Genomic DNA, 22,889 nt, shown 5'->3' with positions numbered 1-22,889 from the left:
AATATTGGGGGTATTGGCCTGGGAGAGGAAGTTGACATTGTGAACTTGGAGGATTTGGCGGAGGTAGCATTGTTGGGACCTCTCTAGTGCTCTGAGGTGCTTGCTGTGGGTTGTTCACCCTAGAGGAGGGCAGGGATCAGTGCTGCTTCGTAAGTCATGAACTTTGTACCTGGTTTGAGGTCTTTAGACACTCTTTTCTCAGGTAGCCAAAGGCCGTGCTGGTGCATTGAAGGCTGTGGCTTTTGTTAAGAGATGGCTCCCGACACCCTGTTTTGTCAGAGAGCTGAGTATAAAAGGTCATTGCAACTCTCCCAATCCAGGCAGTGTCACCTATTAAGTTATGTCAACATCCAAATGAGAGACCACAGGATGTCCAGTCACCTACACTATGCCTGTTGACCTCACCACGGTCTAATCCGCTCTGTCATTTGAATCAGCACAGCCCCAAAACAGCAAAAGCAACTGAAGCCCTGCTGCAAGAAAACGCCAAAGACACCAGAAAGAAAGCTCTTCTCTGATGGTGTCTCAAAATCTAATGATCCCCAACCAACAGGAGCTGCAGAGAGTTGGCAGCACTTGAACTTAAGTCCATCATAAACTTGTGGTACAATAGTGGCAGCATGTGGTACTCTGCTCCTGAAATCCTTTTCAGAAGAACGAGAAAATAGCAGTAGGGGTAGACCACACAGCCCTTCAGGCCTGCCCCACCATTCAATATGATCATGTTGATCTATCCCAGACCTCAACTCCTCCTCTGTGTCAATTCCCTGATCTGTCAAAAATGTATCTATTCCACTTTAAATATTTGTAATGATCTAGCCTCCACAACTCTCTGGGGTGGAGAATCCCAGAGATTCGCCATTTTCTGTCTGGTATACTTAAGTGGAGATGAATTTTGGAAGTGGAGTACCATATATTGCTATGACTTTATAATGGGTCTAATGCTACCATATGGGAATGAATTTTTAGACAACTGAGCAATCACCTAAAAAGATTAAGAAAGTTAAAACACCACTGTGCCTGGGTCCAGACAAAGGGGTTCGACCCGAAACATTGTCTATCTATTTCCCTCCAGAGATGCTGCCTGACCCACTGAGTTCCTCCAGCTGCTTGATTTTTTTTTTACTGCACTTTTAGTGATTGATTAGCTGTGCTCTATACTCATTTTTTCCACAGTCACTGCCATGGGAAATCAACAAGCCTTTAATTGTATTTGGCAGAATGTCCCAACCTCACTGGACCGTGATATCAGGAATACTGTTCTTAAACTATAAACCAGATAGTCTTGTTTGCTTTATCACATTTGGAATTGGTTCAATATCCAGCATTTGAAATGTTCCTTTTGTAATCTCTGGTCCAGAATATTGTGTGTATGGATGTTATTCCTATGGAATCCTATAAATGACACCTTTCTGTTTTTAGAATCTGAAGGGTTTCTTCAATGATTCAACTTCATTCAACATTTTGATGGATATGCTGTTCATGAAGGAAAGCTATGAGCGTAAGTGAGCATTGAGGAAATAATAGATTGCATTATGATGTATTCTGATCAAAGGATTTTGTAGGTAACCATGGATCATTTTTTCTTCAATGACCGCATTCCACCATTGTGTCCTTCCAATGTGAAAAATAAAACTAATTGTTCAAATTAATGGGTAGAATATTGGATACTGGACTTGCAATTTCCTAACTCGTGCCAGACCCTGCAGTCAGTGCATAGTAACGATGGTAAACACATGGTGTACTAATGCAACAGTGAAGAAATGCATATCTTGCAAAACAGACAAATTAGCAGCATGAGCAGGCAACTTGATCCCTCAAGATTGTGGCACATCTGATTGTAACCTCAACTACCTGCAGTAACCTTCTTTCCCTTATCACAAATCTATTTATTGCTACCATAAAATATTCAGACTTTGCTTCCACCGCAGTTTGAAGAAGAGAGGTTCGAAGAATTATGACTCAGTGAGAGAAAAAATTTCACCTCATTCTCATTTGAGTGGCCCCTTATTTTTAAACAGTTCTGGATTCTCCACATCCAGCTGTCAAAACCAGTCAGGAACTTGCACGTCTCAATTAAGTCCTCTCTTACTCTTCCAAAATCCAGCTGGTACTGGCCTAGTCTGACCAACCTTTCCTGATAAGACAACTCACCCATTCCAAACATTGGTCTAGTAAACCTCCTCTAAACTGTTTCCAGTGCATTCACATCCTTCCTTAAAAAAGATCAATAATATATGCAGAACTTTATAATTGAAATATAATCTCCCTACTTTTGTATTCAATTGCCCTAACATTCTGTTAGCTTTCCTAATTACGTGCTGTACCTTCATTGTAGCCTTTAATGCAGCAGGCCAACTAGAGCCATCTACATTTCAAAACTCTGTACTCTCTCACTAATTAGATAATACGCTTCTATTTTAGTTTTCCTGCCAAAGTGGATAATTTCACATTGTCCCACATTATACTCCATTTGCCAGATCTTTGTCCACTTATTTACCCTATCTTTCTCCCTTTGTAATCTCCTTGTATCCTCTTCACAACTTGCTTTCCTATCTTTGCAACATGAGAAATTTATATTTGGTCTCTCCATAGCAATGGAGAAGCCAAGGACAGACTGGTTGGTGTGGTAGTGGGTAGGTTTATCTGTATCTCTTCCAATCTGGTCTATTGAATTGTGTGCTCTTGGTGTGGCATCTACATTGGTGAAATTGGGTGTAGACTAAGCCACTGTTTTGTGGAGGATCTATGATCTGTCCACAATGGCCATCCTGAGCTTCCAGTTGCATGTCATTTTAACTCTCCTTCCCACTCCTACACTGACCTGTCCTCTGCCTTCTCCGTTGCTATGGAGAGGCTAAACGCAAACTGAAGAATAATATCTCCTATTCTGCTGGGATATAGTGTGATTCTGGTGTGTTAAAACTACAGAGTTATTGATATTTATGTCAGGGTTAATTCATTAGTTTCCATCATTGTGTTCCTATGTTATTTGAGTAGGTGCTCTGGGAGTCCTATTGGAAATGAAAAATCAAGGAATAAAATTTAATAAAGACACTTACACACTGGCATTTGCTGTCTGTTACAAGCTGGTAAGTAATTTGTAAACTCATCAAACACTACCCACTTTAAATCTGTTGCCATACTATGGAGAACAGTCAGTCAGATTAGTGCTGAGGTTGTTGCCAACTGGTGGTGAAGATAAGGAACTGGAAGGAAATGCCTGCTCATAAAGAATCTAAAGACAGAAAAGTTGGTTAAAAAGCACAAGGCATTTCATGCAGGATTTGTGTAAAACTGAATCAAGAAACAACTGAAGCTTGTAAGATATCCTTGCTGTGTAGGAAAGTTACCATTAAACAAAGTTTTCTTGTTCGTTGCATCTTGGCTTCTACGCTGTTTACAATCAGCCAAAGTCCACATAACATGTAGAATTGTAGCCTCAGGTTGGACTCTTTTGAATTTCTTAGAAATTGAGGTGCTACAACATTTGTTCATCATCCAGATGCAAATACCATCCCTGAAGTTATTGGTATTTTTATCTGGAATATAAACATATTAGTGTATGAAATTTTCTTTTTAGTCAAAGTAAATATCATCATTTGCTTCTTTGTGTGGTACAGACACATTGAATGTTGCTCCGTATATGTATTACTTTGAGCATCAGCTTAACCTTTCAATGTATAATAGTTTGAGTATGCTTGACCTACAGAACTAGTTAAGCGAAGAAGTAATGTGGCTTTTCTCGTGGGGTGGGGAAGCTGGGCAGCTGTGGTGCTGATGGCTCAAATTTTGTTTCCTGAACGTTGCTCACACAGAATACCATTGAGTCATACAGGATCTGCACTGTGTTGTTGGAAGAATCATTGACAAGAGGCAGTTACATCCCCCGTCATGCATACTGCTTTGCAGTAGCACTTGCAATCAAACAGGTATGTTTTTTCTACCGAGTTTAGCATCATTGAAGAAGAAAGTGGCTTCCAGCCCTCATTGTGTAGAAGTTAAGCATACAGGAAACTTTCCTTTTTATGCATTTCTGTTTCTTACGTTCTTACCTGACATATGCACAATTAAAAGTAATAATGTAAAGTTCATTTACTTATTTTGCAAACTAAGCTATTAGCTACTTTCTAGCATACTCCTGCAATTTTGACTGCAATTCCTTTATTTTGCAGTTTGACTAAATAAATTAGATGAGACTTTTTGTAATCCAAATAGCAGACTTCAGGAAGAGAGAATCTCCTGGAGGTTCTATAGTATTGCTGTCATCAAATGCCCAATCAACATTCTGGGCATTGTCATTGACCAGGACCAGCCAAGTAGATACCATGGCTACAAAAGCAGGTCAGAGGTTGAGGAGGTAGTAATTTATCTTTCTTTCAAAAGCCCTTCCACCTTTTACAAAGTACAAGATAGGAGTGCAATGGAATATTCTCCATTGGCCTGAATGTAAACTGTTTTAAACATGCTCGAGATGCCCAGTGTCATTCGGGACAAATCAATCTGCTTGATAGGCACCTCATCCACCATCTTAAACATCGACTCCATCAGCTACCTTTGTGATGTTGTCACAGTATGCAGTTTACAAGATGAACTTCAGCAACCCAGCAAATCTTTTGACAGCTCCTCCCAAACCCACGACCAGCTGCAATTTCATCTCCAAGTCCCACACCATCCTGATTTAGAAATATATTCTCTGGAATATTGTGCACAGGTCTGGTCTTCCTACCTGAGGAAAGATAAACTTGCGAAAGGATTGCAGCAAAAGTTTACCAGATTGATTTGTGGGACTGTGAGTTCGTCATTGAGCAGACTGGACCAATGTTCTCTAGGGTTTAGAAGAATGAGAGGTGATCTACTTGAAGTATACAAATTTCATATGGAGCTTGACAGGATAAATGCAGAGATGATGATTCCATGGTGGAAACATAGAAAACTGCAGGTGCTGGAAGCCGAGGGAGTAGGCCTGGATGGAATTGCTGAAGGTGCAGTCCAGCATCTGCATGATTCCCTGGTGGTTGTTTTCGAGATCCCGTGGGCCATGGTCTCAAAATAAGGCAGTAACGCTTGGGGATTGAGATAAAAATAATTTTTTTTTACCTAAAACGCAATGAATCCTTGGAATTCTGTATTAAAGGGGACTGTGGAGGCTCAGTTACTGAGTACATTAAAGACAGGGATGGATAGATCTTTAGATATAAAGGAAATCGAGGGATATTCCTGGATCAAAATCTTGGAATACTCTTCCCAACAGCGTAGAAACATAGAAAAACTACAGCACAATTCAGGCCCTTCAGCCCACAAAGCTGTGCCGAACATGTCCCTACCCTAGAAATTACTAGGCTTACCCATAGCCCTCTATTTTTCTCAGGTCCATGTACCTATCCAACTGTCTCTTAAAAGACCCTATCATATCCGCCTCCACCACCGTTGCTGGCAGCCCATTCCACACACTCACCGCTCTCTGAGTGAAAAAATTTACCCCTGACATCTCCTCTATACCTATTCCCCAGCACCTTAAACCTATGTCCTCTTGTGGCCACCATTTCAGCCCTGAGGAAAAGCCTCTGACTATCTACCCAATCAATACCTCTCATCATCTTACATACCTCTATCAGGTGCCCCCCCCATCCTCCGTCGCTCCAAGGAGAAAAGGCCGAGTTCCCTCAACCTGCTTTCATAAGGCATGCTCTGCATTCCAGGCAGCATCCTTGTAATTCTCCGCTGCACCCTTTCTATGGCTTCCACATCCTTCCTGTAGTGACGCAACCAGAACTGAGCACAGTACCCCAAGTGGGGTCTGACCAGGGACCTATATAGCTGCAACAATACCTCTCAGCTCCTAAATTCAATTCCCCGATTGATGAAGGACAATACACCATATGCCTTCTTAACCACAGAGTCAACCTGCACAGCCGCTTTGAGTGTCCTATGGACTCGGACCCCAAGATCCCTCTGATCCTCCACACTGCCAAGAGTCCTACCATTAATACTATATTCTGCCATCATATTTGACCTACCAAAATGAACCACTTCACACTTATCTGGGTTGAACTGCATCTGCCACTCCTCAGCCCAACTTTGCATCCTATCTATGTCCCTCTGTAACTTCTGACAGCCCTCCAAACTATCCACAACACCCCCAATCTTAGTGTCATCCACAAACTTACTAACCCACCCCTCCACTTCCTCATCCAGGTCGTTTATAAAAATCACAAAGAGCAAGGGTCCCAGTACAGATCCCTGAGGTGACCACTGGATTTCACAGCATTGTGAAGGTTTTATTGCCATAAGGATGGCAGTGGTTAAGAAGGTGGTTCTATTTTCCCACGAGACAAAGATGGGCAGCAAATGCTGTTCCTGCCATGATACCCAGATCTTGTAAGCTATTTTGTTTTAAATAATGAATATGTATCTCCTTTACTCATTCTCCTGATTTGACTCTATCCTGTGCGGTATTAGATGAATAAAGACCTGGCAGTTTGATACTACGGTTAATGTGAGCGCATCGGGGCAGAATTAGAGAAAAATATAATGAGCTGAAGTTCCACTTGACCCAGAACCACAGCAGGAATACAATTGAAATCAACCTTTGTCCTTCCCCACAGTCAGATAACCTGCTGACACTTGCTACCGATGCACAGGCAAGATTGGCTTAAAGAAAAATATAATCGGGACACTAGGGTTGTTTGCATGGCCAGCATTTTGACCCCCACTAGTTATCTTTGAAGTGATAGGAGTGGGCCACTGCAATCCATGTGAACCTGTTCCCCCAGTTTTGTCAAGTATCGTTTTCCAGGACTTTGACTCAAATCAGTGAGGGAGCAGGCAAAGTACTTGAGCTCAGTCAATCAGAACTGAATGGCAGTCAGGATTTTATAATTCTGCCAGTGGGGAAAGGAGGACAAGGATGAAGGATTTTATTAATACAACGTATCAAATGCTGCCAATTGGGATTAGGGAATGCAAATGAGCTTTCAGTGGTACAAAATTTTTAGTCTTCCAAGTATGTGTACGCTACTGCCATATGTTACAAGGTCGTAAGTTTTATTTAAAAATTTATCTTGTTTCATAAACAATATCCCAATATTATAATTTTAATCTATTATAATTATTATAAAATATTATATCCCGATATTATAAAATATATTAAATAATTAATCTCTCAAAATTTACAGTGCAGGGCCTTGTCAGAGATTAATCTGAGTAAGTTATTAATCTGAGTATTTTTTTTTTGCAGTGGTGTATTACCTTATTTTTAACTTCAAATGCTGTTTTCAATGTAGCTTTCTTTAAGATGGAAAATGCTTCATTTGTATTATTCCTCAGTAACAAAAGATAAGTTTGAATCGACTTAATATCTGTTATGCATCACTGCAAATTTGATATAATGCCTTTGGACGATTCTTTGTTTTTATGTAAAAGCTAATGTTTTCTTTATCTCATATTGCAGAATGATATTGAAAATGCTCGGTCAATCTATTCACGGATTATACACACAGCCAGCAACATTTGTCATAATCTTCATGTAAGTATCTCTGTTACTGTTCAGGAAAGATTTGGACTCATTTAGTAGCACTATTCAAGACCCAACAAAGAAATGAAAAGAGTCTTGCATTTGCACAGCATCTTTCACATCAGGACATCTCACGGTGTTTATAGCCAAAGTAGTACTTCTGAAGAGTAGTTTCTCTTTTATTCTCTGGATATTGGCAGCCCAATGTGCACAGCACCACATAACGCAGTATGATTCTGGTGAATTTATGTACCTTGAGTTTAGGAATTTGATTGGCGATCTGGTGGAGGACTTTAACATTTTTGATGTGCTGTACTTTCACCAACTGTGAACATGTTTTGTTGAACACCATATCAAATGTAACTGCAATACTTTTTCAGGTCTTTCTACTGGCTTTGTCAGGAGAACAACAGAACCTGATCTCTGTATTGGAGGCAGCACTTGGCAGCAGTGTCTCAAAATTTGGTGAAGAAGGTAATCTTTTTCACAAGAAGTGGTAAGAACATAAATTGACTAACCTATATCCTAACTGACTGAACTCTTAAATACTGTTTAGGTCAATATTCCAGAATATTTTGCCTAAGAATATTTGGGGAATAATTTCACACAGTGTGTAGTGGGCCACTGCCACAACAGGTGAGCGATAAATACCCGACTTGCTTGGTAACCTTGTGTCCTGAGAAATAATTTTCTTTAAAGGTCAATCTTGTTTATATCCAATTCTTTCTTCACTTGTTGTCAACTTACATGGATTTCCTCTGTAGTTTTAGGACTAATGGAACCTTGGGTCATTTTGTTTTCCTTAAATCCTGTCCAGTGATGTTAAATGTAGTCTCAAACTGCCAGGTATTGATTAATCTAATGTGGCATTGATTAGTCATCTGCAGTACCCTCCCCCACTGATCATCCACCCAACCAACCTCTCAACCCCCATCCAACTGCAAAAACGTCACCATCATTCACTGGACTGCATAGTCGACCATGTGACTCTTTTTCTGCTCCCCCCCACTACCAGCTATCCTTGGCATCATTTCCCTGGCACACTCATCTGTGTATTGCTGCCAAATCTACACCTCATGATGCCTTGAGCTTTGTATGTGGTAGAATATTGGAGTCTCCCAATCAGTAGGCCAAGTCAAGAGTAGCCTGTGGACCAAACTTATTCCATGGGAATGATTTTGAGCATTGCTAGTGTACATGATTAAATGCACTTTGCTTGCTATTAGTCTCATCACTGAATATGGCAAAACAGGAGGCATTTTTTAAAAACAAAAGTATTAATATTTGTGATAAGAAAGCATGTATATCACAGGCCCTTAATAATTGTGATCTACTTCTCATCAAGATGGCTGTAGTGAAAGAAACCGTGGAGAACAACTCAGAGCTTCAAAGCCAGTACGAGGATATCTATGGAATACTGGAAAATTCTGGACAAATCACAGCACTGAGTCTCGACGACATGCTCTGCCACACACCAGTTGGAAAGAAACCTCTTAACCCTTTGCTAGATCAAAGGAAAATTAGCCGACGGACTTTCAAACCTCTGAGGTCAGCCTTGCTGTCTGAGTAACTTGACTGGACTATGCATCCTTGGACATGTGCATCCCTACATCTTTTGTAAATTAGTGGTTTCTATCCACTCACCTGAAAGAACTGTTTTTAAAGATTTGGTTCAATGCAACACTAAACAATATAAAACATACATGAAAGGTGATGAGCATTTTTTTAAGATTGTAATTGTTACCTTAACTGGAAATAGTTGTGCTTTCATTTATGAGAAGGTTGCAAATGAATATTTTACCTTGGATAAGATGGGGGAGGAAAAGCAATATCCAAACTTATTGCCTTTCTATTTGTACACCCTGCAAATAATTGAGAATATTTTACCACATTTTATTAATGAGAAGCTGATAATTCATCACATGCTCTGGTTCAGTTTAAATCAGAAGCCATACACTTGTCCAAAAGCACAATGAAATTCCAGCTGATTCGTCACCAACCATGCTTTTTTGAATATTGTGAAGTTATAACAATGCTGACAGTTGTCTTTATTGTAGCTAGAACAAAGCTGAGCCTCCTTTACTTGAAGGGATACTTCATAAATGGTGAAAGTAGTAGTAGTTTTGTTTTAGAATATTTTCCTGGCTTTCAACAGGTTTGGAACACTTGTCTCCTGCTACCTTCCTGCTTTGATTGAAACAAATGATATTTCTTGGTCATGAAAGTGAAGTATTGGGGAAACATTCCATAGGTTGTGTGTAATCAGTGGAGAGAGAAAGAGACAGCTTTTGGTTGAGTCATGTTTCCTTATCACCAGTTGGTGAGGTATAATTTTAGCTATTCTTTCTTAAAAGTGAGCAAAAATGTTGATGTAAGTATAAACCGGAAATGAGCCTCTTCTACCTCATCCAACATATTTGTTACAATTAATAAGCTTAAGGAGATATCCCCATTTTCCTTTGACTAACAATACATTGTCTCGATGGGTAATATTTTTCAAACTACAACTTACAGTTGGTTATGTCATTTATCCAAATTGGTGGAATTCAACATATTGATCCTTCTGAGTCATTAAAAGTCCTCTGTCAAATAGTGTGATTAATTTAACCAAGTCGTACAGTAACAATTTCTGCAGTGTTTATAAATACGCAATAAAATATTGCAGTATCCTCTGCACATGCAGTCATCCTTTGTATTTTGATTGCTGGTCCTTGTGTGAAACTGAAATAAAATGAATACTGCATGTTTTAAAAGGAAACTGAATTTTGTAATCTAGTGAAGAAAGACCATTTAGATTTTGTTTTCAAGTATAAAAACTTTTTTTTGTTTCTTTTCAAACAAATGCAGTACAAATATGATGGATTAAGCAAGTATAAATTATGTATGGACAATATGCTGGCCCTGAGAGAACAGCTTTTACGTTTAAAAAAAAATCTTTATTTGGCTTGTAAGATGCTCTCTAATTAGACCAATTTTTCAAATTGCTATTTTCTTGTTTTGTTGTGTCCACCTTCACATACCACTGAACAATAAATTGAAGGGTCAGCTATCAGGTGGCATCCATATTGATTTGTCATACTGCATGACCATGCATGTAATGAGAGCTGCTAAGGTTAGCAGAGATCAATTCAGACACTGGTGCTAACAGTCTCCATCTTTATCCTTTGTAACGGGGCTCTTTGTTCCTTTTCCAAGTGGCTCCTTATCAGATCCATCTCTTTGACTGTGGGCTTCACTCGTTTTTAGACCAAGATCAGGCTGCATTCGGTACCATAATAGGAAAAGGCAGTCAGAGAAGAAGTTAAAATTATATTGGCTGCAAATGGAAATGAATTTAAGGATGATGACCATTCTGAAAAGACCACGTAACCAAATCAGACCAAATTTCCCAAAGACCCAGAGCAAGTTGTGTTGGATCTGAAGTGTTATCCAAAAGTAATTTTAAAACGCACCAAGGCAAAGAGGAAATGGGGTTTTGAGGTGAGTTTGGGAGAGATCTTAAATGGGAGGAGCAGAAAGGATTAAGAAGAAAATTCCATTATGGGCTATAAGATTCAAGGATTGCAGCCAAAGTTCTGGGAAAGAATGCAGATACAGAAATAAAAACAGAAGTTGCTGGAAATACTCAGCAGGTCAGGCAGCATCTTTGGAGCGAGAAAATTGGAGTTAACATTTCAATTCAACATGTTTTAAACTGCAGAAGGGGATTGGGGCAGAGGAGTCGTGAGAACAACTGTTGAGTGTTATCAGCATTTTCTGCTTTTATTTCAGGTTTCTGTATCTGCAGTTTTTGGATTTTCAGCTAACAGCAATAACTGATTTGATATAGCATAAGATGTCATAACACATGGGACATGTACTATTTAAAGGTATAACCCAATATATTATAAAGAGCAATCAAAACAGAACAGAATTGAAGTTGAGGGCACCAGGGCACTCCTTTCTGATGATGTATCATTTGTCTGGGTGTCAGAGATTTATCTCTCCTCTTGGTGATAAAGGCAATGGAGAAGCCTAGCACTGGCTGAAAGTGTGAATCTCTGAGTCTGGTGCCTGATCCTCCCAATGCTAGAACAACCCCTGAGGAGGACTTTGTTGGGTCAACTGAGCTGAGGATGCCTTCATTCTGTACAAACCTGATGTGTTGATCAAGTTCAGGTGGTCCATCAGTCTTTAAAATATTTAGTTGGAATGGTTCGGTGCAGGGAATGGCTTGCTTAGATCATTGCAAATGGCAGTTATGAGTTAATACTGAAGTCAGTTTGGAGTCATGTGGAGATAAAAGTGTGAGATAAAAATAGCAGATTTCATTCCTTAAGAGGAATTAGTGATCCAGATTTTTTCCCCACAGTCATACATTTTAAAAAGAAAAATCTAGATGTACTTAATTTACATTATTTATACTACCCAGAGGCTATGATAGGATTTGTATTCAGGGCTCTGAATTATTGATCCAATATTGTAACCATTATACTATACTATCCTATGTATATCAGGAAGGGTGACTCAAGAAATTCTGCAGATGCTGGAATCTGGAGCAATACACAAAAAGTGCTGGAGGAACTCAGCAGGTCAGGCAGCATCCATGGAGGGAAATAAACAGTCGATGTTTCAGGTTGAGACCCTTCATCAAGACTGGAAAGGAAGAGGGCAGAGGGCAGAAGCCAGATTAAGAAGGTGGGGGAAGGGGGAGGAGCACACACAGGCAGGTGATTGGTGAGTTCAGGTGATAGGTGTGTCCAGGTGAGAGGGGGATGATAGGTGGGTGGGGGTGGGGGAGGGGGGGGAGATACAATAAACTGAGAGGTGATAAAGTAGAAGAGGCAAAGGGCTGAAGAAGGAGGAATCCAGTAGGAGAGGGCAGTGGACAGGTACAGTGAAAAACTTTGTTTTGCATGCCATCCATACAGATAATTTCATCACATCAGTACATTGAGGTAGTACAAGGGAAAAGCAATAACAGAGTGTAGAATAGAGTATCAGGCATGGTAGTGTAGCGGTTATCGTAATGCTTTACAGCACCGACGACCCGGGTTCAACTCCGGCCACGTCTGTAAGGAGTTTGTACGTTCTCCCAGTGTCTGCATGGATTTCCTCCAGGTGCTCCGGTTTCCTCCCACATTCCAAAGACATACGGGTTAGGAAGTTGTGGTAGGGCTATGTTGGCGCCGGAAGCGTGGCGACACTTGTGGGCTGCCCCCAGAACCTCGATGCAAAAGATGCATTTTACTGTGTGTTTCAATGTACATGTGAATAATAAAGAAATCTTAATAAAGGATGGAGGAGGGGAGGAGAGGAGATGGGCAGGTCGTCAAGATGGGGGAAGGGAGCCACAGGAATAAGGGAAGACAAAGAAGGGGTGGGGTTACCACAAGTTAGAGTAATTAATGTTGAGGCCATCAGGTTGGAGACTCCCAAGGCAGAATATGAGGTGTTGTTCCTCCAACCTGCGTCTGGCCTCAATGTGGCAGTAGAGGAGGCCATGGATAGACATGTCAGTATGGGAGTGGGATGTAGAATTGAAGTGGGTGGCCACCGGGAGGTCCTGGCTGTTGCGGTGGACGGAGCAAAGGTGCTCAACGAAGCAGTCACCCAATCCGCGTCGGGTCTCACCGATGTACTGGAGGCCTCACGGGATGCAATTAATGACACCCTTGGATTCACCTGGAGGGATTGTCTGGGGCTCTGAATGGTGATAAGAGAGGAGGTGTAGGGACAGGTGTGGCACTTGGTGCAGTTGCAGGGATAAGTGCTGGGGGGGGGGGGTTGTGAGTGGACAAGGGAGTCGCGGAGGGAGGGGTGAGGGGAAGATGTGGTAGGAAGGGCGTTTATTTGGCACGGTACTGTAACGGTTAGCGTAATGCTATTGCAACGCAAGTGACCCACGTTCAATTCCCACCGCTGTCTGTAAGGAGTTTGTGCATTCTCCCCATGTCTGTGTGGGTTTCCTCCCACATTCCAAAGACGTACAGGTTAGGAGTTGTGGGCATGCTATGTTGGTGCTGGAAGAGTGGCAACACTTGCGGTATGCCCTCAGCACGTTCTCAGAAACGCAAAAACACGCATTTCACTGTGTGTTTCAATGTATATGTGACTAATAAATAAATATCTTAATATCCTAAAACAGGAGTTTGTTTTTGTGGGAGGAGTTAAAAGGTTAAAGAAATTAGCTGAGTAAAAGAGGCTAGTTTCCTGTTTTTTTAATTGTCAGCGGGAGCTTTGGAGTACATTTAGCCTAACATTACATTCTTGCTCTTTGACAGCTGAGAATTCCTGTGACTGTTGGTGGGATGGAATTGGCAGTGCATGTACAGACATGCAAGTCAGGAAGTCTCTTCCTGTTCTTTTACATATGTTCTTGTGAAATGTTATTTGCATAACCTCGCTCAAAATTAGTAATAGTGTTGCTAATGTAAAAGTAGAAAGCACATTTGTGACATTTCTGTCATATTTAATTGCTCTTAAACTCTGAGGCTGGACTGATGCTAGTGTAGATATTATGGCTCAATAATAGATGAGGAAACGTGCTCTGATGTTAAAGAAAGAAAAACAGAAAACGCTGGAGGTACTCAGCCATTGAGGCAAGACTTGTGAAGAGAGAAACATGGTTATTGTTGCCATGAACCTTCAAATCTGATGCGTTTTATCAGGTCTTGGCCTCGTTGACCCAGCAAAGTCCTCTTCATTAACGTATGAGGGGCTATGCCAACTTTGGGAAAGCTATGGAACAAACCAGTCAGGCAATGGGCTCGGAGATTTACCCTGTCACCTGATACCCTAGGCTCCTCCATGGCCATCCTCAGGTACCTGATGTCCCGCCAAGGGGAGGGACGACCACTGATGCCAAGGCACGTAATGCAGTCAGGAAGCATACATTCCATGATAAGATGCATTCTGAAGGTGCTGATCAGCCAAAACACAAGAGGTAAAAAAATTATACTCTGGCTGGCTGGCTCTTGGTTCGATCTGCCCGGTTTAATTTGCAAGATATTGGCACGGGAAGTTGCTGTCTGTGGGGATAGAATAAGGAAGGCGATCTCTGCGGGACCTTAATGATAACATGCAAAGGTGCATCTCTTTTAACCAATCAGATTTGAAAGGTAGCGTAGAGTCTAAACCAGATTTGTTCTCTGCAAACTCACAGCCAGGGACTCCTCCGAAATCCACCCGGAGTACGTCACTGGCCGGCTCCGCGCTGTCTGCGTGAGGGGCTCTTCCTGCTGCACTCACCGGAGGCGATGGCCGGGTTATTAAAGATTGTGCCTCGTTCAATCGGGAGTGGAGCCCGGGCTCTCCCAGCCCTCGGCAGTGTCCCGCGAAGAGACTGTGAGTCAACCCCATACTCGCTTGACATCAACTCCTGGAAAACTTTAGTTACTCCACACTCCGTATCAATTCGCGACGTGACTGCTTGCGCGTAAAGTTCTTGCTGGCGTTGCCTGGGACGCCCGGCATTTCATTTGTCAATGGTTTGGGCTCAGTAAAAATCCACGAGGCTCCATCAGTTGCCTTTCCGTTTCTTGTACTGGCTTTTGCAGCTCATAAAAGGTTCCCATTTATCTTCCTTGTAAGTTCCATTGAAGACCAATTTCCACCTTCCCTTTTGCAATGATGCTTTAGTCAATTGTAATGATGGCAAAAAGATATTCTACTTTTGTCCGCCCTGTTTGATTTCCCCAGATCACGTTTCGTCAACATTTTGTTTTGCACGGGAAATGCCTTTGTCCATTTTTAACACTGACTTGCTGTGTTGTGGGTATGCAATATGGCCACTGAGTGCCTAATGTGCGGTCTGTGAATAGCGTTCCTAACTCTGCGTGAATTCCAGCAGGTTTCTCCTGCGTTCTGCACTTCTTGTTTCTGGTCGGCTCGCCTCCAGAGAAAGTCGGGAAGAAAAAGAAACTCCCCATTTCTCAATCGAATGATTCTTAACCACCAATCAAACACCTCTTCCTCACATCTGCAGCATTTGTTTCATGGTCACTAAACAAAAGTGCTCAAAGAAACAGCATTTTTTTAAAAGGTCACTTTTGCATCCCTCTGAATTTTCTGTGGTTTGGGTATCCTGGAGATTAAACATCAACTCGTGGGACTCCTGCCTAGTCCTGTAGGTTGGTTACCTTGTTGGAGCACCTTTCTACTGGGTTTCTAAAATATGCCTGCTGGTTTGTGCGTTATTTCTGACTACTTTATTCTTCGTCCCCTTTCTTCATCCCTCCAATATTGTACTTGCTCTCCAGAACGTAAGAACAGGAATAAGAGTAGGCCAGGAGAGACACGAGACTGCAGATGCTGGAATCTGGAGCAAAAAAACCACACTTCTGGAGGAACTGATGAAGGGTCTCGGCCTGAAACGTCAACTGTTTAGTTCTCTCTGTGGGTGCTGCCTGACCTGCTGAGTTCCTCCAGCACTTTTTGTGTATTGCTCCTGGAGGAACTTAGCTGGCGGAGCAGCATCTGTAGGGGGAGGTACTGCTCAACCACTGAGTTCCTCCAGCAGTTTGATTTTTTTTGCATGGGATAGACCTCTCCAGCCTGGTCCCCACCCAGCAAGGTCATGGCTGCTCTTCTACTGCAGCACTATCTAAAGCCTTATCTTTTGATTCCCTATTATCCAGAAATCTATGGATCTCAGTTTTGAATCCAATTTAGCACTTCTGAGCTACCCCATCTCCAACACCCCCATTCTCTCTCCTCACAGAGGCTTCTGGCTGGAGTCTATCTGACTGACCTGACCAGCATTTTCAGAAAATGTTTTTCTATGCCTGCATGCCCAACCGTGAAATTAGCCAGGCTTAATTACAATTACATATGTCTACATTTAATATCTTTACAGACTACTTTGTATAATTTATGTAGTATATGTATTATAAAACAGCGCATTTTCTAAATACTGACATGCATGATATTAATCAGGAATGTTGAAAATTTAAAACAAAACTTGCAGGAAATGTACAGACCCTTTTGAATGAAAGGGATAAATCTACTTCCTGTTGGTAACTAAATGTTTAATTAAGCTTGTGCCAATCTAACAAAGAAAAAGTCACAGGTGGGTTAAAAAAACAGATTGCTGATAGAGGACAGCCAGTCACTCAGTCACAGTAAGTTTTAGAGCAGTTATTAAAATAACTAGGTGTAAACTGGATAATGTGAATCAGTGCAGCAAACTGTATGGAATGGCTTCAGATACCATCAACTTCTTTGATGCATATTGATATTTTCATGGATCATATTGCAAATTTCAGTTGTTTCCAGCAAAATATGATGTACATATGTCATTGTACCCAGTCTGTACCCTGGATTTGTCGTATCAAATTTGACTCTGTAGTTTGCCCTTAAGTGCTAAATCAAATCTGATTCTGAATTAAGAATGTGCATGGAATAGCGATGTCAAATCTGATTCTGTGTCCACCATATCAGAAATGAATTTAAGAGTTTTCTTGGATTGCCAAGCCCAATCTTACTCAGTTGAACATCTGTGACTGCCACATTGAATCCTGTTCTGAATTACAATGTACATGTGACAGACTGAGTCTGATTCTGGCTGTGTCTTAGATTTTACTGGCCTTGTCCAATTCATTTATTTTGCTTCAAGCAATGCAGTGAAGATGAGACATTAGGGTGATAGTGCAGTGTAAATAAGGGGAGATTAAACAGTTTCCACTGAAGATATTTGCAGTAGTACCTGGAATGATATTGAATTTGCTCAGAAGCATTTCATTCCAGAAATAGACCACGAACATGGTTAAAAAAAGTCAAAATTTCATCAGAATGCAAACTCCACTGAGTAAATAAACCAAATAAGAACAGCCCTGAAGGTGGTGATTTTGTCAGGGAAAAGGCAAGGCATTTGCCTAATGACCTGGGTGTGCTGAAAATAACATCAGAGGCACTGCTGGGTGGCTTCACAGTTTCAACGCATGGAATGTATGGAAATGTATTTTGAGAAATCATTGCAACAGCTGATTTTGTCACACCAGAAATGACTAAATGTTTTTCTCTGGTAAACCTCCTCCATTGATGTATTTTACCATCCAGAAGATGTTATTTGCTGTAGTTGAATTTGACCTACCTTATTTAAAATGGTAAGCAAAATGGTCCTGATACCAAGGTGAGAAACCATTCAATGTTCCTGGCATGTGCCACAACCCAAGATCAGAAAAGGCCTCAGCTGCACAAACATAGATCTGCCGAATCAGTGGTAGAAGCATGGTAACAACATCTACATTGATTTATTGAAAACAGAAAACTCATGTGGAGAGAGGAGTTACTTTTAGATGAAAACACTTCGTCTGCATTCCAACTGAAATTCCATTCTTCACATTTCAAATCTACCACATTACAGATGTCTTCAAGTTCTCTCTCAACTTTTGAATATGGTTGGTTGTTACTTCTGATTTGGTGCAAAAATTCATTGGGATCGTGCTGAGTTTAAGAAAAAAATTAAACCAAATTGGTAAATTGCACAGGGACACAACAAATCCTCCCTCCCACCCCCACAGATGTTGCTTGACCCACTGAGCTCCTCCCGCAGTTTGTTTGGTAAATTGCACTTTGCAACTGAAAATTCTTCTTCTCAGGGTATTGAGGGATGAGTAATAACTGACATCTTTCTACCATTGGTGAGCAGAATGCTGGAAATATTTGCCTAGGATCCTGTTTCTTCTGTTAAAAGAAGAGTTAATGCTCAAGGTGGTGATTATAATTAGAATGCTTTCCTGCAATGTTAATTACGTTACATATTTTCAGTGGGTTTTTTTTGTTAATATATAAAGAACCTATTTTTGGGGGGTTTTGCAAATTAAGTCTTCTTCAGCAGAAAATGTGAACGTTGACATGAATGTTCTATGAGGAGAAAACACTCAATTCAACATAAATTTGCTGGAGTCCACCACTAATTTATCTGAACACTCAGAAGTGGAAATGATACCAGCTGTCGGTGCAGATAAGGTTAAAAGGGAGGGTGGATAAAAGAGAATGACAACAGTTTGTTTGAAAATTTGGGTGAGGCATTGCTGATGGTGAACAAACAGACCAGATTATCCTGCATTAGATAATGAAGCCAGTATTCAAACAGGCCTCCAGCAGTCCAGAAATTATATAAGCAATCATTTGAACAAGAAAGTTCTACAGGCAAGAAAAGACAGTTGACATTTTTGATCACAAAAAATTACAAATGTTCTACTTTTTAAACCTTTTTTTCAATATCATACTTTATATTGTTAAACTCTTTGAAGCAATTTAGAAATGGTACAGAGGCACTGCTGAGTGGCTTCACAGTTTCAACGAAGAAATATATTGCCAGGACTAGACATAATTGTTACGAGGCAAGATCTACTAGGATGTGGTTCTTTTTAAGACGGGAGATTGAGAAAAGGTTTAATTGAGTTGTATATTATTGACATACTTCTTTCAGCAGTGAGATTAGTAAAATGGACCGAGAGGTAGTTGGTAGAAGGGTTAGAGGGAAGTTGAGGATTTTTTTTCCACCCAGAGGTTGTGGGGGTCTGGAACTAGATGCTACAGAAGGTGCCCAGCAGAAACCATCTCCTGTCATCTTTCTGCAACTATAACCTATGGGCTATGGACTTGGAGTCTGGATACCTCTCCTGTACTAACAGTAGACTGTCTTCCAGCTGTGCTGTGTTGCTGAGCTGAAGTATTTGCTGTGAATTTGCTGCACAAATGGAAGCTTTGTTGCACTGTACACTTAAACCAGTTTTTAATTAGATGTGTAGTAGAATTTGAATACAAAGTACAATACTTACCTTTGAAGGCATATGATATGGGCAAATATTCTCATGAAACAGTGGCTCCCTACTTAATGCAAAGTTTAAAGGGGCTCTGCAGGCCCTTAGTGTATAAATTAATTTAGAAAGTTCACCAAATTATTAAATTTGGTGAAGTTTCTAAGTTAATTTGTATACTAAAGGCTTACAGAAATTAATTTCTAAATTAATTATATACTAAAGTATATAAATTGACATTCTAAATTAATTTATATACTAAAGGGATGCTAGCAATCTCTGGGACAGCTCCAAATCCTTTTAAGGAGTGGTCCATGATGTCATCTGGCAATTGTGGGGTGGAGTGAGGGTGTTTGAGTATTTTTGAGTGTGGAGCTTTCACTCAAAAAGGTTGTGAACCATTGCTGTGAAAGACTTCAATGTCCTTTGAAGGTGAGAGCTTTCTCTCCATTGCACATCAGTGGTATCTGAAACAGATTATATTAATTTACATTAGCCACTTGTAATCTTGTAATTTGTATCACAATGACCTTGCTACATTTCTTCTTGCACTGAGGATGACTAAACTGCCTGTTGTGACTTTTGAGTGCAGTATCCTGGTGAGGATGTCTATCAGAAAGTGCCCATGATACATTTCGGCGGCCTGAGAACATACTTCCAATCACGGGTACTGCTGCCAGAGCGGGTCTACCGAGGGCACTCTCGTGAATACGTGCTCACAGGAGCACATGGTTTGTGCATGTGGAAGCCACAACATATACACAGAAGATCTTATCATACTCACCACCTTGGACATAGTGCATCATTTGGGTTTGTTATGTGTTGGCTTTCAACTATTTCCAGGAAATCTGGATCTTATACCTGTAACTTCACTGACCTATTCTCACCTAAATTGTTTTTTAGTCTGTCTCATTTACTCTAGAACCATAGAACACTACAGCACAGAAAAACAGGCCATTCGGCCCTTCTAGTCTGTGCCGAAACGTTATTCCGCTAGTCCCGTTTACCTGCACCCTGTCCATAACCCTCCAGACCTCTCCTGTCCATGTATCTATCCAATTTATTCTTAAAACTCAAGAGTGAGCCCACATTTACTACATCAGATGGCAGCCTGTTCCATACTCCCACCACGCTTTGAGTGAAGAAGTTCCCCCTAATGTTCCCCCAAACCTTTCCCCTTTCACCCTAAAGCCATATCCTCTCGTACTTATCTCTCCTAATCTAGGTGGAAAGAGCCTATTTGCATTAAGTCTGTCTATACCCCTCATAATTTTGTAAACCTCTATCAAATCTCCCCTCATTCTTCTGCGCTCCAAAGAATAAAGTCCTAACCCGTTCAATCTTTCCCTGTAACTCAACTCCTGAAGACCCGGCAACATTGTAGTAAATCTCCTCTGCACTCTTTCAATCTTACTGATATCTTTCCTATAGTTAGGTGACCAGAACTGCACGCAATACTCCAAATTTGGCCTCACCAATGTCTTATACAACCTCACCATAACATCCCAACCCCTGTACTCAATACTTTGATTTATGAATGCCAGGATGCCAAAAGCCTTTTTTACAACCCTGTGTACCTGCGATGCCACTTTCAGGGAATTATGTATCTGAACTCCCAGATCCCTTTGTTCCTCCGTGCTCGTCAGTGCCCTACCATTTACTGTGTATGTCCTACCTTGATTTGTCCTTCCAAAATGCAACACCTCCCACTTGTCTGCATTAAATTCCATCTGCCATTTTCTGGCCCATTCTTCCATTTGTTTCAGATCCCTCTGCAAGCTTTGAAAGCCTTCCTCACTGTCCACAACACCTCCAATCTTAGTGTCGTCAGCAAACTTGCTGATCCAATTTACTACATTATCATCTAGATCATTGATTTAGACAACAAACAACAATGGCCCCAGCACAGATCCTTGAGGCACACCACTAGTCACAGGCCTCCAGTCTGAGAAACAATCAGATAAAACAATTCTCTTTTCTCTCTCTCTCTCTCTCTCTCTCTCTCTCTCCCCCCCCCCCCCCCCCCCAAGCTTCCTTTCATTCTTTCCTCCCCCTGTCTGTATTTCTCTTTCACTCCCTTTCTCCTACAAGTTGGCAGTGGTGACCCTTTACCTTGGGAATCAAAATGATCATCTGTAATTAATACCATCCGGTTTGCTTCTGCTGCGGAGTCTGATCCCATCGTGGACTCACAATCCTGGCAACAGCCACAGGTGTCAGTTTCCTTCATGTGGCATTAGATTAGCGATTGCTTAAGAGCTCAATAATGCACTGTAGCCACTTGTCACCTTTATTTAAAACAAACTAATGAAACGTCACGAAGAATACTAAGTTTGGATAAGAACTGCATGGAATTTATTTTTTTTAATTAAAGGTTTTCCATGTTTTTAATAAGTTAAGCAGCTTTAGAATTCCCTTGTTCTGACAATGGCATCCTGGCTGTGTTAAGATACTTCAATTTATTCTGTAGGTGAAAGTTCAAATGGAAGGTGATCCATTCTGTGGCATTGTGATTTGTACTTCAGGACCAAGTGGTGGTAGAGGGCAGTTAAATTATGCATCCAAACACCCACACATAAACCACACATAGTTTGTGAAATTCCATTAGTTACTCATGGTTTAATAAGTAAATCATCTAATTCTGTATAATGTTTCTTGTGGCTGTGGTGGGATACATCGTAAAAGACAGGTGGAGGCTGGAAATCTGAATTTATTAATTCAAAAAATGCTGAAATCAAATGGCAACAAAGGCATCGGTGGGGACAGGAAGGTAAAGTTACCAGTTTCGGTTGGTTTTGTGCAAGTGTGATGCTGGACTAACAACGCAGGCCATCTGATCAAGCCCATTTCTTATTCTGGCAAGAAGTCATCAAAATCAAGCATTATTAACATTAATGGCTTTGAGCAGTGGACAAAGTGTAAATGTATCCATGTTTGTTGCTACTACCAAGCTAGAGGGAAAATGAACTGAGGAGAGGTTGTAACAAGTCTGCATAAGGACGTAGAGATGTCATGTATGTGGGCACAAAGGTGTAAAATGAAATATAAAGAGGGAATATATGAATTTATTTATTTTGGTATTTTGGAATGGTGATAAACAAATAAATATTGTTGATCAGGAGATCGTTGTGTGACATTTCCTGGAATGCACAGTGCTAATAAGTAGTCAGAAAGCAGATAATATGTTGCCTTTTTATTTCAAAGGGTTTAGAAAAGAAGAGTAAGAAAATCACCATGTTCCCTTTACTGAGACCCCCCCCTTTCCCTCCCTCCCCAAGTATCGTGTGCAGTCTTGCTCTTTATACACAAGTAGAAATAGACTTTACAGAACAATGAGTGGGATTCCTGGGCTGGCTGTGTTGAATCTCTGGATCTCAGTGAAACTGGAAAGAGTGTAAAACTATTTCCCCCACTGGTGAATCGGGAACTAGGAGGCATATTGTCAGTATAAGGCATTGGCCATTTAGAACTGAGAAGAATTTCTTTCCTTGGAGGATCCTAATTCTTTTTAGTTCTCTAACTTTCAGAGGGCTGAGGATTCTCAGTTATTGAATATATTCTGGGTTAACATAGTTGGATTTGTTTTGCATATACAGTGGCATGCAAATGTTTGGGCACCCCTGGTC

At 40.9% G+C, this 22,889-nt stretch overlaps 2 protein-coding genes across 3 annotated transcripts in view; both read left to right on the top strand.

Moving 5' to 3' along the window:
- Positions 1 to 10,562, top strand: part of ptcd2 (pentatricopeptide repeat domain 2) — a 30,975-nt gene extending 20,413 nt beyond the window's left edge. Inside the window, exons 5-10 of the mRNA XM_052019189.1 lie at positions 1,423 to 1,501; positions 3,001 to 3,092; positions 3,819 to 3,932; positions 7,454 to 7,528; positions 7,897 to 8,012; positions 8,862 to 10,562. Coding sequence (XP_051875149.1) covers positions 1,423 to 1,501; positions 3,001 to 3,092; positions 3,819 to 3,932; positions 7,454 to 7,528; positions 7,897 to 8,012; position 8,862 — 477 coding nt within the window. The 3' untranslated portion in view covers positions 8,863 to 10,562. The remainder of the gene's footprint in view (positions 1 to 1,422; positions 1,502 to 3,000; positions 3,093 to 3,818; positions 3,933 to 7,453; positions 7,529 to 7,896; positions 8,013 to 8,861) is intronic.
- A 3,354-nt stretch (positions 10,563 to 13,916) lies between these two features.
- LOC127572234 (isocitrate dehydrogenase [NADP], mitochondrial-like) overlaps positions 13,917 to 22,889 on the top strand; it is a 54,513-nt gene continuing 45,540 nt past the window's right edge. Inside the window, exons 1-2 of one of the 2 annotated variants that reach the window (XM_052019187.1) lie at positions 14,380 to 14,441; positions 14,661 to 14,842. In XM_052019187.1, coding sequence (XP_051875147.1) covers positions 14,404 to 14,441; positions 14,661 to 14,842 — 220 coding nt within the window. In that variant the 5' untranslated portion in view covers positions 14,380 to 14,403. Of the gene's footprint in view, positions 14,442 to 14,660; positions 14,843 to 22,889 lie in introns of both variants that reach the window. The other variant, XM_052019186.1, reaches the window with a different exon arrangement.

This window comes from Pristis pectinata, chromosome 7 (assembly GCF_009764475.1).
Source record: "Pristis pectinata isolate sPriPec2 chromosome 7, sPriPec2.1.pri, whole genome shotgun sequence".
NCBI lineage: Eukaryota > Metazoa > Chordata > Chondrichthyes > Rhinopristiformes > Pristidae > Pristis > Pristis pectinata.
Note: the sequence above shows the minus strand (reverse complement) of the source record. Positions and strands in the feature narration are given on the sequence as shown.